The 18,300-nt window shown below is 45.0% G+C and overlaps 1 protein-coding gene across 1 annotated transcript; it reads right to left on the bottom strand.

The window, feature by feature from the left end:
- Nucleotides 1-2,285: 2,285 nt before the first annotated feature.
- LOC131261353 (proteasome activator complex subunit 4B-like) lies at nucleotides 2,286-12,813 on the bottom strand. The gene is made up of 8 exons (XM_058263363.1): nucleotides 11,776-12,813; nucleotides 11,566-11,706; nucleotides 11,381-11,497; nucleotides 9,739-9,783; nucleotides 5,450-9,660; nucleotides 3,325-3,868; nucleotides 3,105-3,252; nucleotides 2,286-3,020 (listed from the first exon to the last, which is right to left on the bottom strand). Exons 1-8 carry the CDS (start codon nucleotides 12,093-12,095, stop codon nucleotides 2,886-2,888), a joined length of 5,661 nt encoding a protein of 1,886 aa, XP_058119346.1. The 5' UTR covers nucleotides 12,096-12,813; the 3' UTR covers nucleotides 2,286-2,885.
- Between the last annotated feature and the right edge of the window lie 5,487 nt (nucleotides 12,814-18,300).

Here is an 18,300-nt window from a genome sequence, read left to right on the forward strand (position 1 = left end):
ACGACGTGGACGACTTTCAATTCGTATATCAGTTTGTGCTGCACTAAGCATGCTCGCCCCAAGCGCCGCTCCCCAACACAACGCAGTGTCAAAGATACCTTTCGGCGGAAGCAAAGGCGAAAAGAGATAGGCAAGCAAAAGAGCGACGAAGAAATAATCCAAACTTATTGTGATCAAGTGCGAAAGCCGTGTAAACATGGGTAGACAACGACAAGGTGTAGCAGAGACATTTAAACAAAACATTTAAAAACAAACATATTACTGCGAGAAACAAAACTGGTGCGCCAGAGTTTGGGAAGCCATGTTTTTGAAAACTCTCCATCTCTAGCTCGGGTCGATTTTTGGTCCACGGTTGGTTTTTGTTCCCCGTCCCTTCCCATCTCCGGTTCCGAACACCCTTTTTGATAGAGCGGCAGAAATTAGCACGAAAGTATAATCGACCTAGCAATCCGTTAAACTAACCCCTCCCCCGCAGTTCAAATATTGCGCACAACTCCGATGGACAAACCCGGCGATCAATTCCAGCGCAAACCAACGACGACGTGCAATTGAATCGCGAAGCGTACGTTCGCACGAAACGGGAAGGAGTTATCATGACCAATCGTAAACACTCATACAATCAATATCCTTTTTGCATTCACAACATTTGCTAAACCAAGACTCAACAACCGTTTCGTAGCGCATTATTCTATCATAACCGCATCGCATATTATCATTAACGTAATTTAACACTTTAAGTAACGAAAGCATAGCTAAAATCAAAAGAACACAATACTCACTTCTAGAGACGCCCGATGAAGAAACGGGGCGCAGGTTGTAGTGTTTCGATAATTGTTCATTGTAGGAAGGAAGGAAGGTTATGTTTTGGTTTTTGACTCTCTTTCTCTTCGACCCGTTATTTGTTAGGTCACGCGTATTTGTTTGTACGGTATCATAAGTAGTTTCATTTTCATAAATCATCCCGTGCCACGATATGTGTTACATTAACGTTTGTTTTTTTTTTGTGACGTCTTTTGCCATGTTAAAGATATCCTTTGCACCACACTACATATCCACTCGCCGTCCGGTGGTACCATTGGGCAGCGGTTCGTTTGCAAACCACCCGGTGAAAACGGTTCCACTGATTTTTGCATCACAACCCTCAGTTCCGTTCGGCAAGCAACGTGCAAGGCACAATAGCCGAGCTGAACGAAAAATAGAGAAGGAAAGAAAAAAGAACACGCGGCACTCGGAGTGTGCCGGTGGGAAATGTGAGGACATAGGAATAAAACGAACAAACAAAACAAACAAAAAAAAACAAGATTCACAAATATCTAATATACACTTACTTGGCACGAAGTTGTCCAATTTGTGAGAAAGTTGTAAGTAAAATAAAATATACGCCGCAGCCCCGCGTTGTTTAAAGAACCCTTTTTTGAAAGAAGATTAAAACCGAATAACCTAGATTTAAACATTAGAAGAGCAAAAAGAAAACAACCAACAGAGACACAGGTTAGATCAAGAGAAAAAGAGGAAGAATAAACAAATTAGAACACATAAACACAGACGAGAACAAAATTGTGCAAAGCGAGAACGAAAAACCAAAAACACAACACACTACAACCTAGGCAAACGTAATGTAATAACCTAGATAAGCGATACCCAATTCTTAGAATTGTCCCTCAGATAGTGAAAATGAAAGAATTAACGACGAGACGTGCAGCAGTAACCCAGCATAAGCGTAAAGTATAAACAATTGATAAAAACCACTCCTCCACACCTAAATATACACAAAAACACAACCACACAGAAGCAGAGTTCGAACTACAATCGATCGATGAAAGAATTTGGTGCGCGAGGAGTTGAAATACTAACGATTCTGCTGAGAGTCTTTCAGAAGTGGACATCTCGCCATGCGCAAAATGTCATCGAAAGAAGGGCAGTACGTGTAAGGTAAAAAAAAATGTAGGGGCCGAGACGTAGGAGATTGATTTCTATCGAAGAACTTGCACCCAAAAAAACACTAGAACTTATCAATAAACAATTAGAGTAAGCGACAACGATGATCGGTGAGTCATAAACAAACACAACACATCCGTTATGAAGCAAAAGAAGCAAAGGCAAAACAACCATTGGAAAACAGGTTTGAGAACAGGAAACTAAGGACGAAAAGAAAACAATCACTTGGGCGGCCGCTAAGTGGTGTACTGTCTGTGTTGGTCGAGAAAGTCGAAGAAAAGGAAGAATAAAAAAAATTAAAGAAAAACAAAATCTTATGTAAGTAAATTCTAATAATAAAACCTCTATTTCGATTTAAAAAAACATAACTTTCACAGTTTCATTCAGTGAAATTTTATTTGAACACAATTCAGAAACTCCTTCACCATCCAAAACCGTAAAACGCCGTCCTGCCCTTGTTTGACCGTTTGGCTTCTAAAATGTCTTTTTTTTTTCCTCTTCTTCTCGGTGTGTGTAAGAGTAAACGCTAAAGCTGCAAAACTAAATCTTGTCGATCGCAATTGGTCTATAACTAGTTGTAACACCTGGACCACTTTATTTTATCCTAGTGAAGAATGATCATCGCGACTCGGAACGATGGAAGCTTAAAGATATGGAAAACGTACACAAACGGGTGTTGTGTGGTTCAACCGATGCTCCCACCCCTGGCAATGTCGCGGGATTGAGGGAGAGAAGCTTGAATGAAGAAATACTTTAAACACAACCTATTGCATTTAGCAATGATGATCCAGAAATAACAAAAATGGTTTTAAACAAACAATAGAACTGAACAGAGGAAAACGCATTTGGCGCGGTCCTCTCCCCTATTCGTCTACCCGGCTTGTGTGTCGGCGCCAGTGCCAGCGGAACCGAGCGGAACGGATGAAGGAATGCGGTCCCCAGTGCGCTTACGAATAGTACGAGGGAGGAATGGTAAGGTCACTCAGTACAGCCAGCTGATCTTCGGTGAACTTTAGCTGATGCGCCTCCCAGTTGTCGTGATGGGTGCGCTTGAAATCGCCCATCGTTTTCCGGATGGTAGCCTGTGGGGAGAGGGAGAGACACAAGAAGATGTATGAATGTCGTATGTCGTAAGAGAAAGCCGGTCGGTTTTTACGGAAACTTACCGGAATCGGTTGTGGATCGTTCAGATGTGCTCCGAGATGCTCGAACACACTGGGTACGAACTCAGGCACTTCATACGGATAGGCGGAAATAAAGGCACACAGTCCCAGGACACCGGTGTGGCGAGCGATGACGGCGTTCGCTTCCGCTCTATAAATTAAAACGCATCAGACGGTTACCATAGTTTAGCGTACAGCAATGGCGCCAATAGTAACTACTCACGTTTCATTTCTTGCTACCTCGGCCGAACAACTGCTCTGCTGGCTCTGCTTGACCGCGAACCGCTTGGTGCGGATCATTTTTGTGCGACACTTGCGCTTGAACAGGTCCAGCAGCTCCTCGGACGCGGTCAGGAACGAACAGTGCACCAGCCCGCACAGGACCTCGGCCGCCTTCTCGCGCACCTCGACCACATTGTCCTCCAGCAGGCGCAGCACGATCTCCTGCACCTTCGCCTTCCACTCCGGCCGGCTGAGGATGATGGGCATGTTGTAGAAGACCTGCACCTGCAGCACATCGATTATGGCCTGGCGGGCCGACCAGAAGGACATTTTCGATATTTCGTCGATCTTGGACAGCGCCGCGTCCATACAGTCGGGCAGTGTGAGCGCTTGTGAGACGAAGGTCAGCAACCGTTTGCAGATGTCGCTCAATTCTTGGTCCTGCTCGGACCGCTCCAGTCGGCACGCGATCGGAAGCAGCTCGAAATATTCCTTTTCATTGCCATTCGAACAACGGTGGATGGTGTGCGTTATCCAGTGGGCAACTGTAATGAAAAACGAAGGTTACTGTCACAATCGGCCCTAATGATAAATTTGGAAAGAGTCAACATGAAAAAGCCTTGGGTTCGAGCGGCATATAAACACCAAACATTAGTCATTGGCTTCAAAGTAAATAAACAGGCTGAACAGGTTGGTTGCACTGGGTAAGCAAATCTTCTTCTTCTTCTTGGCGTAATGACCGCTTGGTCATGCCTGCCCTTTAAGGGCTTACGAGACTTGTTTCCCTGTTGTACGTGGATAGCCAGTCCTCTCGTACAGGGGAGGATCCGGTCTCGGTTGGGATTCGAATCTACGCGGACGAGGTCGTGAGCCCCTGCGCTCATGGGCCGATTTTCTAACCGGCGCTACCGCTCGGCTGTCGCGGACCCCCGTAAGGGGGCGTCGGGGTAAGCAAATCTAAACGGTAATTTTCATAATAACATTCAATTTTTCATCGTCATTAAGATTATTCGAAACAAAACATACATCAAAAAGAAAAACATTCTAATAATGTTTCTGACTTACAAATCAAATTCTTACCATTAAATAGCTTCGAAGTTATTATTTTGCGTTAAGGATTTTGCGATAAAAATCTTTCTACTTTTTCATCGCCTTCCTCCCAACCCCTAACCTTAAGATCTGTCCAATGAGAGGATTGGAATGCCCCATTTCAATGTAGGTAACTTTCTGAGGACATTTTGTATGAGCTGACACATATTTAGAGTAAAATGTCAGAGGTATTGTTGGGTCGTGGGCTACAGTGCTACCCAACACACACGGTACAGTCAAGTTCGGCATCACCACAGGACACAGAAAAACATGGTGGTACCACAGTAAAGTTTCGTACCGTTACACCAATAAATTGTATGAATCATTCTTTGGTTCCTAGGTAAACCATATAGCATATAGTATAAAAATAAACTGTATGAAAAAGTCTTTGGAATTTTGAACATCATTATCACATAATCTTTACATTATTATTTGTATAAACAACTACCACCATGCGAATTGTAATGCGAGAGGAACAAATCCAAGAAGCAAGCAATTCCCCTACGGAATTCAAACTTAACGCATATACTTGATATACAAACGCCACGAAGCTAAAATCTAAAAAAAAAAAAGGGTTTTTTGAATAGATTAGCTTTTAACGACTAATGATGTCTTACTCTACTTATTCTTATTAACGGCTAATGATTTGATGAATACATTTTAAACACTGGCTTCAATTGGTTATGGATTAAGTGTTGAATGGGAATTGAAGGGCTAAGCCCTTATCGAGCGTGCATAATATCATGCCAAATTATGCACCTTATCCGCGTTGTTCCTTAGAAACTGACTTTGTGATTTTTTTTTTGCCCGCAAATATGTAAATAGAGACGTTGTATGACTGTATGACACTTTACTGTGCTACCACCACTGCACGAAGCACAGTAAACTATGTGTGATACCACAGTACGGCACACCAAAAAAGTGTTACTTTACCCAACACTAGTCTGAAACCAAAACCTGCACTTTAAAACCAAAGTTACCAAGACATCGTGAATTGTTTCACTTCAATTATGCGCTAATTTCGAATCAAAACATACCGGTCTTAAAAAGTCGTACCGCCTTAACGTACTCGCTGTCTTCGCTGGTACTTTCTCCTGTCGCCTCGTCGACCTCCATCGCGGCCGTGCTGCTCGTCGCCTTTGCCGCACCGATCGGTTTCGGCACTTCCGGATCCTGCAGCAACAGAATCGCCACTTGCGGCATCACGTATTCAAACATTTCCGCCCGCTGCGGGGAAATGGCGAGCGTTTCGTAGCCCTCGAATCGCAAGTCAGCCTCGAAGATGTTGATCAGCGTATTGCCCAACCGTTCGCGTAAGCTCTGGAACGAGTGGTTCAGGTGCGGCTTCAGGTAGTCCAGCAGCCGGTGGGCCACACTCGCCATGCGCCAAACGTGCTGATTCAGCGCACCCTGCAGACAGTACAGCCGGTTGCAGTCACTGAAGCTGTTCGTCCCCTGCAGCGGTTCGTCCAGCAGGGCCTCGTGTAGCCAGTGCTGTTTCATCGGATCCATCGATTGGGCGGACGTCGCGAAGCACGTGCCCCAGTACATGTCCGTGTCGACGGTGATGTTTTGTACCGCGAGCCGTATCAACGGCACCATCCGCTCGTACATGGCGCGCGTCTGCTCGTACGGCCAGTGCTTCACGCCACGCATAATGCCCGTCATCACCTCGGCCGCACAACGGTGGCTGCTCTCCGACGATTTGTCCTCGATCAACCGCTTCAGATGGCATGACATGAACCGATCGAGCAGCCGATCCCCGAACACCTTGAACACCATCTTGATCAGCAACATACGCGAGCAGCTAAACTTATCCCGGCCCTTCTTCTCCTCCAGCGACCAGTATCGTATCAGTGCGTCCACGTTGTCCTGCTGGTCGAAAAACTCGAACACCACCCGTTCGTGCTCGTTCAGCTCGTCCACCGTACGATCGAGCTTGGGCTGCTCGGCACTTGGTGCGTACACCTTAAAGTCCTTCGTCCACCCAAAGCATCCCTCCTGACTGAACAGGTAGCGCGGCTCGTCCCATTCGGCCTGACACGTGGGCACCTTCGACCGATCGTACTGCAGCCACAGGTTGTCCTCGCGATATCCGGGAGCCAGGTTCGAACACGGATTGGGGGGAACGGTCCCATCGTCGTTCAGCTTGCCACCGACCCGAGCGGCAATTTCCATCGGATTCATCGGAACCTTCTTACGCTGGCGCTTCTGTTGACGGAAAATGTTCAGCATCTGCTGGATGGCCAGCTTACGCTCGACCAGCGAATCGTGAATCAAGTTGTACACGGCCAATCGAACCACGGCCGTCGAGTGCGCCGTATACGGATGGGTAATGTTCGCTAGCATCACCGAGGCCAGATAGTGGTACATCCAGTGGAGCTTTTCGTTCTCCACCGTCGACACAATGTCCCCGGCCAGCTTGTGGTACAGCTCGAGGTTGCGTTTGTTGGCGCGCTCCCGAGTCGCCCGTCCCGCCACCAGATCCAGCTCGTCAACGCGCGTTCGCAGGGCAAGTGCCCGCTCGACCACCTTCTCGCCGATCTCCACCTCCAGCAGGTAGGTCGGTGTTTCGCTGTGAATCACGTTCCGCAACGCGTCGAGCAGCTTTACAACAGACGGCTTTTCCGAGCACTTCGAGCGCAGGAGGGCGGGCCAAATGCGCGAAAGAAATTGCCAGTCGTTCATCATGATCAACCGTGGGCGACGCTTCAGGTAGAGCAGACACAGGATGCCCTTGAAACGCTCGTGGTTCGTGTTGGCGTCGAGCTCGAGACACTCTACGATGCGATCCGTCAGCAGGTGGTAGGCGTACGGGAACGTGGACAGCATGCCCAGCAGCTTCGACTGCGCCGTAATGCGAATGCACGCGTAGTCGGAGATGGATAGATCGAGCAGCTTGTGCATGACCGCCAGATGCGTCGCGCTGAACAGTGGCTGGCTCACCTCGTCTCGGCAGTCCTGCTGAATCATGACGCGCGTAGCGACTACCGCCCGCACGTCACGCTTGCACCGCGTCAGCTGGTACGTCTGGAAGCGTTTGGTAAAGTTGAAGTTCTTTAGCTGCAGCTCAAAGTTCCCGTTCGAGTGCTTCCGCAGAACGACCGTCTCGTACAGCTGTACGATCGACTTGAGCGTTTGCGTGTCGTCCTGCGAGTCTTGCATCAGCTTATCCTGCAGCCGGCCGATCGTCCCGATGATTGCCTTGCGCACGTTGCTGCCATCCGGCATATGAATCTCCAATCCCTCGAAGCCCAGCGTCACGCTTAGCTGCAGCTCTTTAAGATCAAGGCACGTTTCAAACAGTGGAATCGGTTCCTCGTCCGTCCAGCTGGGCAAGAAGTTAGGACAGCGGATAAGTGCCAGCGTCAGCATCACGCTACGGTTCAACTCTTCGCGGCCGAGCGTGATCGCACCCGTAGTGTGCTTTTCTAGTTCCTCCAACAATCCGGGTAAATAGCGATGTATGATGCGTTCACACACCAGCCGCGCTTCCTCACCGGGGACACACCACCAAATCTTACCGTCCGGGGCCATCTTTTCACCCCAGCACCGCACCGGTACCACCTCCGACAGGGGCTTACGGAACACGTCCGGGCTGTTGTGCACATCGGTCGTTTGCAACGTGGACAGAGTTTTCAGCAAATTGCTCACAATCTGCGCCACGTAGCGAGAGACCCGCTTGCACTTGAACCGTACCAGCTTGTCGAGCGTTGGGAGGAGGCCGTCCACGTACTCCCGCAACACCACCGGGTTGCCGCGCACCAGATTCATCAGCAGCACCAGATAGTACAGCAGCTCATCGTTGTGCTTTTCCAGCTCCTCCACGTTCTCGTGCTCGTCCATGTACGCCTCGATCTGGCGCAGCACGTGCGGCATCAGGACGCGCAGCACCTCCTTGCCGTGCAGGCGGGCGAAAACACGCACCAGACTACCGGCCAGCGAGCCGGCCACCTTCGGCTCGAGCAATCGTGTCTGCACAAACTCCAGCAGCTTTCGCCAGGCGGCGGCCACGATCTGTTCCGAGCACTGGCCCATGATGCCATGCGTGCAGCCCTGCACCAGATCCTCCGACAGCGCTTCCACCTTCGAGCTAACCGTATCCGCGTCCGACTGCTCCATGCGCACGCTGCTCAGCGAGCTGCTCTCAATCAGCAGGAACAGCCGGTCGAAGTACTGCAGCACAAAGTTCTCGAAATCGGCCGTCTGCTCGCACAGCATCCGCTCGTCGTCGGTCAGGTTCGTGTGATACTGGCCGGCCCGCGAGCAATCGATGATCGGTATGAGAAGCGCGATCGAAGTGAGGAAGTAGAACGTGCTGACCGTCTTCGTGAAATCGTTCCGATCGATGCCGGGCAGGGTGGCGAAAAAGATCGGTATGACGTGCGATCGGCCCTCGGTGTAGCCCATATGGCCGGAAACGAGGGCGCGCGATACTCCGATCAAGCCGTGGATCGACGTGGTCAACTTGTTCGGTTCCGTCAGCGAATCCAGGTTCGTGCAAACGCGCTCAATGATCGTCGGAATGATCAGGGCCGGACGTAGATCGGCCAGATACTGGAATATCTTGCCCACCTCTTGCGGGCTCAAGCGCGAATACATGGCCTGCAGTGCAACCGGTTTCATGCACTCCACGAACGCCGTTATACACTCTTCCGTTAGCTTGTGCGTGGCCGGGATGGGTCGTATATGGTGCCCCTTACGGTACCGTTCCATGACAAGTCGCTCGACGAAGAACCGTGGCAGTAGCATTAGGATTTCGCCCAACATCATCACCCACTTGCCCGTGTTGGCCGGATGCAGATACGATTCGATCGTCGACATGAACGTGTTCAGATACTTCTGCGTACTGCTCTGCGGCCCAAGGGCCGACACGATCCACGTGGCAATCGCCTGCGGCTGCAGACCATTCGTGCGGTTTCCCTTGATGTTCTTGTAGCTGACCGGGAAGTCGATTGCGCGCGTAATGCGCGCAAACATCACCGGAATGTACGGTTCCCAGTCGATGTGACCGATGTTCTTGAAGCCAACCATCGCGAACGTCGTCATCAGATCGGCCGCCCACGGTGGATTGTGGTACGCGTTCCACATTGACATCAGCTTATCGAACCACAGCTCGTAGCCCCGCTCGCAGTTGAGAAACATGGTCAGTATGGTGACCGCCTCGCAGCCACTCCCATTGTCGAGCGGCTGAATCAGCGGCATCAGATTGTCCAGAATTTCCTGTGTCGACGATGGCGGAAAGTACCTGCGGTTCATCGAAATCGGTTATCAAATAGACTCACAAAGCGCGACGCCCATCTATTGGCGGAGAGTGTAAACTTACGGTGTACAGACATCGAGCGCACATTGTATATTAGCTTCCATTGTACTGTGGAGAAGAAATAGAATTGAAAATCATCGTTAATCATCGACGAACAAACACGAATCGATCGAAAAAAATAGGAAAACACCATTCTCGCAAAGTACCAACGACCACATAACAAGCGAACACCAAACCTCATTCCACAACACCGACTATATTGATGAAAATGGCAAACCGGTATTTCCCTCATGCCGTTCGTCGTCTTTTTATTAGGTCCATCGATCACAGCATGTGTTAAGTGCGGTAATGATTATTAGGTGGAATGTCATTGAGAGGCAGTTTCTCTTAGAACTAGAGAAACAACACTGTGATGCATAATGCGATTCCTACACGTTTGGTCCTGATCGTTGCAGATTTTGATAGGTATCATTCGGAAGACATATTTAAATATGTAACGATAATAACGATGCGAACTAAAGGCAATTGGTGCTAACATGTAAATAGTTGCTAGGAAAGACCTCCAATATTTTTCGTCGCATACTGATGATTGAACTAATTGAGTGCATACACTGGGGAGTGTTTAGTTCAAGATTGTTTTTGGAATGTTCATAACCTTCATAAATAGATGAGGTTTATGAACTATAAAACAAAAAGTTTAATATTTTCCTCTTGATACATTAATTTGGATTAGTATACGTAGTTCTGTCATAAAGGTTCATCCGTCGCTTTTAATAAAAATAACAGCATATTCCATGTAATAGTTTTTAAAAACAAAAAACAATTTGAAAACAATAATATTTCGAGGGGCCGATTTGACTTTAGTTTCAGCTTCGATTTAAACTGAAAAATGTCCGAGTTATACACTCAATTGTTTGCGCCGCTGAAGAATGTAAGTGTTCTGTTACTGAAAGTCATCTATAAAGTGGATTCTAATATACGCCCATAACCCTGAAATTAACACATCCAATCACCAACCAGAGAGGAAAAAGACGCCAAAAACAAAACTAACAGCATGAATGATGGAATGGCTTGAGATTTCAGCAAAACGACCAGCTAAGCTAAACTGGTATTGCCACCATTGCTCTAATGGAAGGAAAAGAGTAAAGCTCAAGCTCAAGAGTAACAGCGTACACACACACCAAAGACCACCCTGACCACCACAAGGGATTGGCATGAAGGCAACCGTAAAAGAGGAAAAGATGATAGACAAGTCGTCGTTTCCCATCCACCGGCTAACCAATGAACAGAATCGGAAGGGAGCGAGGGAGGGAGGGAGAGAGGATGGGGACGGTAGCCAGACACGGTACCGAGAACGTGAAACAAAAAAGGATGGGGGGGGAGGAGATGGGTGTGAAAACAAAATAAACGCATTTACGCATCCTCCGGTCGAGCATCCATTTCTCCGAGACCGACGAACTGAGCAACGGAAGACACATCATAGCCCATCCTCTTGGCGGCCTCGAGCAACAGCGCCAGCGGTGAATCTTTCCGTTCATGAGGATTAGCGTTCTCCCTGCAGGTACGCAAGCGGAAGAACGATTATTCAAACCAGAACGTTTTTTTTTTTTGTGTAATTGGACAAGGACTGTTTGAATGTACAATATACTCTTGGATCGAAGTAGCCTTTTTCCTGCGTAGTTTGCTTTGCTAGAGGCATACTTACGGCGTGCCGCTGAACAGCTCCCCTTTCTTGTTCTGCTGAGACACCACCAGGTGTATTAGGTCATACAGTGGTCGCCACTCGATCTGCAAATCATCGGTGCTGAGCCATTCGCGCTTTCTAGAAGAGAATGCAATGCCAACTTTATTACCATTCGGGGGCAGACTTTATCGTATGACCTATATTACCTCAACAGATAGTAAATTGCCTCACTAATTCGATTGAGAGCATCCGAGTCAAGTTTGGGAATGACGAGCATCTCGAGCATCAGCTTGACAAACTTAACATGGTCCTCTTTGGAAAATTTCATCCCATACAGTTTGATGTACCTGTAATAAAGACAATTTATTACCGATGTAATTGATCAAACAATATGATCGTTCAAATACTAAACTTACGTCACCAGATTTCGAATGCTAAGCATCGCTCCCGGACCGATTTCGCGCATCGCGACCGCCTTCCCCAGATTGTTCTTGATGTTTTCCAGCAGGATTTGCGATTCATCGTCCAGCCGCTCCGAGTACGGGAAGAACTTGTTGCAAAACAGTTCCTTCTGGGGCTTGAAACCCAGCTTCTCGAACCGCTCATTACGCTTCGGGCGGTTCTGTTCCACGCTGTCGCTACTCTCGTCATCCACCGTCGCGGATGTGGTCGATACACACTCGGTGAATGTATTGAGCAACGAGCCCGACTCTGTGGATAATGATGTCTGCGCCATCGCGTTGACCGATGGTGTCTAGCAAGCTACGGCAGACGTGTGCGCAATCCAAAGTTTCTTACTTCCTTGCGTATTCACTTGAGACGGTTGTTATATTTACTTTATGTCCTTAAAACTTCGTTGTGCAATTAACGTTTTATAGAACTCGTTGTTGGCTTCTACAAAACTGTGTGAAACGTGGAACTATTTCATTTTCTCAGTGTACAACAGAATCGAATCATTTTAGGATTTTTCGGTCGCAATTGCCCGTTTGAAACGCCCTGCCTGAAGGCTATTTGTCTTCGGTTCTGGAAACGAACTATTGCGCTTTAGCAAATGAATATTTTAAGCTTTCCAAAATTTACAGACACTGGCATAGTGCGCCAGGTTCAACTTCACACGATACACTAACTCATGCGTCCGACTGCCCGTTTGTCTTAACGTACGTCCGCAACACCTTTAGCACGGACAATTATGCATCACGCACGATGACTGGCTAGTTGTAGGGATCTTTTCGCTGGAGCATTAATCACAGCGCACATTCGCAAACACGAATTCCAAGTTCTGCGCTCGGTTCACTCATTTATTGGAAAGTCATTACGTCCGACATTTTTCTACAGCAGCAGTGCAAACAGATTTGTGGCATGTTTCAACAGTCAAACATGACAGCGACCAGTGCACCCATTGCACTAGGTGTGTATGGGAGTACCGTAAAAAACTTGGGAAATTTTTTAATAATGATCATTATATGATCCTAGCAGAAGCTACTCAAACATTTTGTAAATCTTATTTTATGGACCGGATGGACGTACGATGAATTTCATTTTATCCACATTTTTCATATCACCGGTATTTCTTCTTCTTCTTCTTCTTCGTCGAGGATTTACACCAGTAGGGCTATTGAATCCAGCTTCCTGGGCGTTCGCAAGCTAATCTGGTGACATAGACCTCTATTAATGTTAAAGGACCGGCTGCTAAGGCCATATATCCTTTTTTCTGTGTGGTAACTTATTGTGTTTGTGCTCATCTATAGAATGTCACTTGTGGCTTATCATTTTGTTAACTTCACCTTCTAATTTATACACCTTGATATTCATCACTGTTTGTGTTTTCTGTTTATACTATCTGTCTGTAGGGTCGACTACCTTTTCTGTTGGTTGTTGGCTTACCAGCTTTTTCATTCTGGTAACGGGGTTTATCACCCAACCTTATACCGGGTTTTCTCGGTGGTTGATTGTAGTTTTCTGAAAAGGTTGTCTGTTTCCTGTGCCTATTCTGTTGTTATTTTAGAAAATCATCCTGTTATCTGCCACAAATTTACATACGTTTTTCATATACCGTGTGTCCTTCTTCTTAAAACTTGCTTCAAATTTATCTTCACTTATGCCATGTTTTTGTCGGTCAATTTTAAATTTTTTGCAATGAAATACCATATGTCGAGCTGTCTTTGGAGTTTCACATATATCACAGTTTCCGTCTTCCACTATTTTCATTACGTTGAGCCAAAAGTTGCTATGTTCATGGCCTGCTAATAGTCTATTTAAAACTCTGATCTCGCTTGCTTTTAGGAATGTGTTATGGTGCCACATTTTCTTTTCTAGTACTTGTTGAAATCTATAAAATTTTTGGCCCTTTGTTTGGCATGTCGTAGTGTACCATTCGTTTGCTTCATTCCACATTTTCTTGCTCATTATCGCTAGCATGTCCTTCAGTCTAATATTATTATCTATGGTTTGTTGACTATTTTCTTCTGTTCCTGCCCTTGCGAGATCATCTGCTTTTTCATTTCCGGGGATACCCACATGACTGGGAATCCACTGAATCGTCGCCTCTAGGTATATGCAGTTGTCAATTATTCTGTTCAGTATTTCGTCTATGTATAGTTCCTTGCTAGCGTTTTCAATGGTCCAGCATGCTACCATGCTGTCCGTATATATTATTGGGTATTTCCAACCTTCCAGAACCGCTAATTCTAGGGCTTTGTCAATTGCGGTAAGTTCGACCGATCCAATCGGGGTCTTGTTTTTTAGTTTATATGAGAATTCTTTGTGTTCCAATTCTATTTTATCCCATACATATATCCCTATTCCGCATCCCTCCTCTTTAACACTACCATCAGTATAGATGGATATGGCTGCAGGGTTTTCATTTATCATTTTCATGCAAGGCTGCAGGATAGTTTGCTTATTTGCTTCTGTTTTCTTAACTACTAGATCAGGTACTTGTTTTTTGATTTTAATGTCACAGTCCTTATTATCATTTACGCATTTTTGATTTAGGTTTTCTAGTAGTTGCTTGTTTTTCAGGAAGGCTTTTTCTTGGGCTGTCATTTTTTTTGTCTTCCTATATTTATCATACTTTTTCAGAAGGTCGTAGTTTAGGGGTGAGTATGCCACCATTTTAGCTACTTCTTTAGCCACCAAGAACTCACTTCTAATGTTGAAAGGGACTTCTGCCGCCAGTGCCATCAATGTGCTTATTGGGGTTGTTTTTGTGCAACCAGTGGCCCTGCGGAGGGACTGATTTATCGTAGTGTTTATAGGGTTAACTACCTTTTTGTTCGCATTTAGGCTCATAGTGAGTCCGTATTCCATGTTTCCTCTTATTAATGCCCTATGGATCTGAATGGCCTTTTCAGGGCTTAGACGATTGTTTTGATTACATAACGCTTTCATTACATTCATTTTTTCCATCGCCTTTGATCTTTGGTTTCTTACGTGGTTGTGGAATTTCAGCTTATGGTCTATCAATATTCCTAAAAATTTATGTTCTTTGGCTTGTTCAATTTGGTCGGTCCCTATTTTTATATTAAACTTATTATCACATTTCGGAAACGTTACCATTTTGGTTTTACTCGGGTTCATTTGTAACCCCAGTGGTTTCATGGATTGCTCTAACCAATCAATGTCCTCTTGGAGTTTTATCTCTAATTTCTTAAGATCTTTGGACGAATCTATCACAGCGAAATCATCTGCATATTGGATGAGTTTGATTTTCTTAGAATTTATGTCGTGACATGCAGCTGTGTACAGGTTGAAAAGAGTAGGGGATAATACATCTCCCTGTGGGAGCCCATTTGATATCTTTCGTCTAATTGTTCCCGCGATTGTACCCAATTCTATCCACCTATTTGTGAGAAATTCTTCTATCCATCTGATATCCTCAGGGGATATTAGATAGGACTCTAAAATTTTTATGAGTTCCTTTGTGTTCACACTGTTGTACGCACTTTTAATGTCTATAAAAATCACTCCAGTGTGCCTCTTTTTCCTGTTGTTCTCCGTCACAATGTTGGTTAATAAGTTAATGGCCATTGTTGGGGCTTTATGTTTCCGAAAGCCAAAAGTTGTGTCCGGTAAGATATGTGATTTCTCAATGTGGTAGGTAATTTGGTCTAACACTGCCGAGTTTGCAATTTTTGTTAGTGTAGGAAGAAGCGAAATTGGGCGGTATGATTCCACCTTAGTTCGGTCTTTACCAGGTTTTTTAACCGCTACTACAGTTATCGTTTTAAGGTTTTTTGTCAGTTTGCCTTTTCGATACATGTCATTTATCTCCTCTATGATTTTTTGTGAGCTTTCTTCGTTTAGGCTTCTCAGTATAGCGTATGAGATTTTATCCTTGCCTGGTGCCGTGTTCTTCTTTGCTCCTAAAATCCTTCTCCATTTTTCTTTATCTAATATCTCTTTATCTTCACAAACTTGGTTCCGCCATACTTTTCCTACGTTTTTCTTCGTTTTGAAGTTATCGTTCAAAAATTGTTTTGCTTTTGATATGTCATTGTTTATAACATTTTCCGCTACCTCTGTTGTTTGACACCCCTTGTACCTCGCTACCATTTTCCACAGTTGTGTGGTAGATGTTTGTGTATTAATATTGTCTATTGCTCTCCCAAAGTTACTATCCTTTTCTCTTTTTTTAAGGAATCTGAATCGGGCTAGGTCTTTTTTAAACATTATTTCGTTTTCTATCGTTTTGTGCCTATTATACTCTGACCTTGATTGATTCTTTTTTTCCCAGGCCCCATTTATCTCCTCGTTCCACCATGACTTTGGGGTTCTATTAGTGGTTTTGGTGTTTTCTTTTCTTATTCTATTTACTTCTTTGGTTAGCTTACTAATACAATTATTTCCAGTTAAATTTATCTCTTTGGCCAATTTTTCTATTTTTTTGTTGTTTATCACTATGGTTTTTTGGCTCATTTTTGGGCTGTTCACTCGAATAATTATGGCTTTATGGCCACTGCCTCCAATATGCAAGTCCGTTACAACTCGACTCACTTTATGGGCTATTCTTGTTGGGACTAAAGTGATATCAATGGCTGTGTCCCTTTTTTCCGCATTAGGACTTATGAATGTTTTTTCCTTATTGTGAACTATGATGATATCTTCCTCTATTACCTCTTCTAGTAGGGATCTTCCTTTGGCGTCTGAATATGGATTTCCCCATACCGTATGATGCGCATTGAAATCCCCTACTATTAGCGCTAGTTTGTATTTTTTTTCTTTGGCTTCTTTTATCACAGATTTTATATATTTTCTAAAGATACCCATTGCTGCGGTGGGTTTTACGTATATAGACATCACTAACATGTTTTGTTGAATTAGTCTTACAGCCGCAACTTGTATATGTTGGCTCTTTGGTAATTGTATTATTTCTATTTTATAGCCGTTTTTTATGGCAATGGCACTACCTCCATAGCCATCTTCTCTGTTGTCAGTTATCAGTGTGTACCCTTTAAATTTAAGTTTGTCTTCTGGTTTTATCCACGTTTCCTGTAAGCATAGTATATCACAATGTTCTTTGGTTGCTAGATTTAGGATCTCATCCCTGTTTTGTCTTAGTCCTTGGATATTTGCTTGTAGGATCTTGAGTCTATCATCCTCTTTTGGTATTTGACTATTCTTCCCGGTCATTTTGTCCATGGTTTTTTTTTTTTTTTTTTTTTTTTTTTTGGATCCGGTTTTTTTTTTCTTTTTTTTTTTTTTTTTACTGGTTTAGCTCATCTATGATGTTCTGTACCGCCGTTGTTGTCTCATCATCCATGATAACCTCTTCGATTATCATCTTCGAATGTGTTTCATAAACTAGTCTTTCTTCGTTTGGTAGCATTACATTATTGTATGTTCTGATTTCGTTTTCTTTTAGTTCTTCGTTTTCTGATTCTAAGTATTCTACTGTAATGTCACTTATTTGTTCAATATTGTCGTAATTCATGTTCTTGTTCAAGTTGATTTCATTCCTGTTGTTGATATTGGAGTCTTTTTTCTGTTTTAATATTATTCTTTCTGTTAAGTTTTGTTTATCCTTGTTCTTCGTGTTTCGCCCTGTTTGCTGTGCGTAAGTGCTGTCGCTGAATGTGTATATACGTGGGATTATGGGACATTCCTCCCGCCTTAGTCTCTTTGCTGTGTTGTATGGTACTTTTTTTTCTGTTCGGATCCTTTGGATTTCGCACTCATCTTTGTACACTGGGCAATTTTTGTCCAACGTATGATGTTCCCCTGCACAAGATACACATTTCGTTTGAGTGCACTGATTAGCGTGATCGGTAAAAGAGTAAATGAGGCCCCGGCCGCCATGTTTTCGATCGTGGCTACACCTCTTGTGGACGTTTAAACTGAATGTATGCAATTGTTGATACATTAATTCGTTAAATTCAACCTACGAGTATTTGAATCGTAGTGTGTACCGTTAATTTCGGCTACGCAATCAACCTAAGGGTGCGGTATGAGGGGGGCCCACGGGCCCCCCTTATTTCTCAAAACTATAATAAACTCTCTTTTTCAGTAGACCTAGCGCAGTCCGCTCGCTGCGCTCGCTGCGGGCGCGCCGCCGTTTCCAAATCATTTCTGCGACTAAACTCATTGTTTCATGCTGTCCATCATGTGTGGTATAGTTTACTTACTAGTAACTTAACATGTAAAAGTATATTAACCCGCATTCAACCTCCACTGCGTGATTAGTTTAAACCGTTATGGTCTTTTGAGCGAACCGTTAGCGTTCAAAAATTCGAAACGAATGCATGTGTCGCGCTTTGCATAGCTTCAGGCGCTTAATGTGAACCAGCAGGAAGAGGAGAATCTAGCCCGGGGCCTCATTTACTCTTTTACCGCGTGATCTAACTCTCCACAGTTTGCGCATTTTTTTTCGCCTCTACACCATTTTCTCGTGTGGCCGAGTCCCATGCAGTTTAGGCAACGCATCGGTCTTGGCACATATAATT

The sequence above is a fragment of the Anopheles coustani genome, chromosome 3 (assembly GCF_943734705.1).
Source record: "Anopheles coustani chromosome 3, idAnoCousDA_361_x.2, whole genome shotgun sequence".
Classification (NCBI taxonomy): Eukaryota; Metazoa; Arthropoda; class Insecta; order Diptera; family Culicidae; genus Anopheles; species Anopheles coustani.

What these genes read in the sequence shown, in the direction of transcription:
- LOC131261353 (XM_058263363.1), bottom strand. Translation starts at nt 12,095, where the DNA reads ATGGCGCAGACATCATTATCCACAGAGTCGGGCTCGTTGCTCAATACA. An exon ending in GCAATTTACTATCTGTTGAG is followed by an intron (nt 11,498 to 11,565) that starts GTAATATAGGTC and finishes ATTCTCTTCTAG; the next exon opens with AAAGCGCGAATGGCTCAGCA. An exon ending in GCGCTCGATGTCTGTACACC is followed by an intron (nt 9,661 to 9,738) that starts GTAAGTTTACAC and finishes GATGAACCGCAG; the next exon opens with GTACTTTCCGCCATCGTCGA.